General features: G+C 38.3%; 1 protein-coding gene across 1 annotated transcript; it reads right to left on the bottom strand.

The window, feature by feature from the left end:
* On the bottom strand, positions 1–1,317 carry LOC132554175 (neuronal acetylcholine receptor subunit alpha-6-like). The gene has a single exon (XM_060218473.1). The coding sequence runs from the start codon at positions 1,315–1,317 to the stop codon at positions 1–3; it is 1,317 nt and encodes a 438-aa protein (XP_060074456.1).

Below are 1,317 nucleotides of genomic sequence, written 5' to 3'. Positions count from 1 at the left end.
TTATTTATTTGAAGTAAATACAAAATAAGCCACTATTTTGTTACATGCGGAAATTACTAGAAATGTAACAAAGAAGAAAATATCGAGAAAATTTGCCACAGTATGCCATGACGTGTTGCTTTTAAAACATTTTTGAGTGACACTGTTTCCATTGACAATACTATCACTGTTCCATTCATAATCCTTTTCATATCCTGTGTCAGTTTTCTCAGCTTTCCGAGTTTTTGTCGAAGAGTCACCCAAACAAACGATGTCTCCATTGTTCAGATCCTGTTCAGTGTGTTTTTTATCGATACTACTTAGGTCTGTTTTAGTTTTAAAACAGCCACCTTTACATATCATGTTTTGCAGCCATGATGGAATGGTATGGTGCTTTGGTTTATGATGCAGTCTCGAGACCAAAATGGTACAAATTGTCACAAAGGTATTGACACAGAGCTCTGCTGTCAATAGATAACACAACCGAGGGAAAGAAGGTTCGCTGGTTCCCGGCAAAGTGTCGGCCACAATGGTCATAAACACGGCAACAGCCAAAAGAACAGTCACGGAAAAGCCAACACGTTCCCCAGACTCGGCAGGAAGAAGGAACACCATTATATTCAACAATCCTAAAATACTGAACGGTACTATCGTATTTATAACTTGAAACATTGGTCTTCTCTGCAGTACGGTTTCCAGTATCAGCGTTTGTGTTGTGAAGACAGGATCAACAATCAAATTGGCGTTTTTCACATCCCAAAGACTGTTGGGTGAATAATAGTCTAAATTAATGTAAGGAGACCTTGGCTCTAAAAAGACTTCATATGTGGTATGCATATATACTGCGAAATGCAATGAACATATTTGCTGATCAAAAGGATAATATGTTACATCTGATGGACATGTGACATCATAAATGTCAGGTGGAGACCAATTCACGATTCCATCTTTCCGAACTAAGATCTTTAGATCGTCAAAACCGGGAGATTGAAGTTTCTCATAAGGATTCACAAGAAGGATGTCAGGTTTCCACAAAGAGCTCTGCGGAAAAAATGTATATTCAATTCCACCATAATTATCAGGATTCCATACCAATTGAAAATCATGCCAGGTCATTGAAAACGCTCCAACAACAGAAAATTTGCTTGACTTCTCTTCAAATTCCTTTAACGAGAGAAGATAAAATCCAATGTCCACTGTCGTTGGAATGGACGAGTTAAACGTCGGACGCAGTACTTTGGTATAGTTTGTCATCAATGTTTGGTGAAGCAATCTGTAATCCTCATGTGTAGCTGCGTTTGACACAGAAATATACGCAAGCACTAGTAACCACAACAT

The sequence above is a fragment of the Ylistrum balloti genome, unplaced genomic scaffold (assembly GCF_031769215.1).
Source record: "Ylistrum balloti isolate Yb309-2 unplaced genomic scaffold, AGI_CSIRO_Ybal_v1 Utg370386, whole genome shotgun sequence".
NCBI classification, from domain to species: domain Eukaryota; kingdom Metazoa; phylum Mollusca; class Bivalvia; order Pectinida; family Pectinidae; genus Ylistrum; species Ylistrum balloti.
This window is presented reverse-complemented; position numbering and strand designations above follow the sequence as displayed.

Bases quoted from the DNA above. Each gene is read 5' to 3' on its own strand.
- LOC132554175 (XM_060218473.1), bottom strand. From the start codon at position 1,317: ATGTTGTGGTTACTAGTGCTTGCGTATATTTCTGTGTCAAACGCAGCT.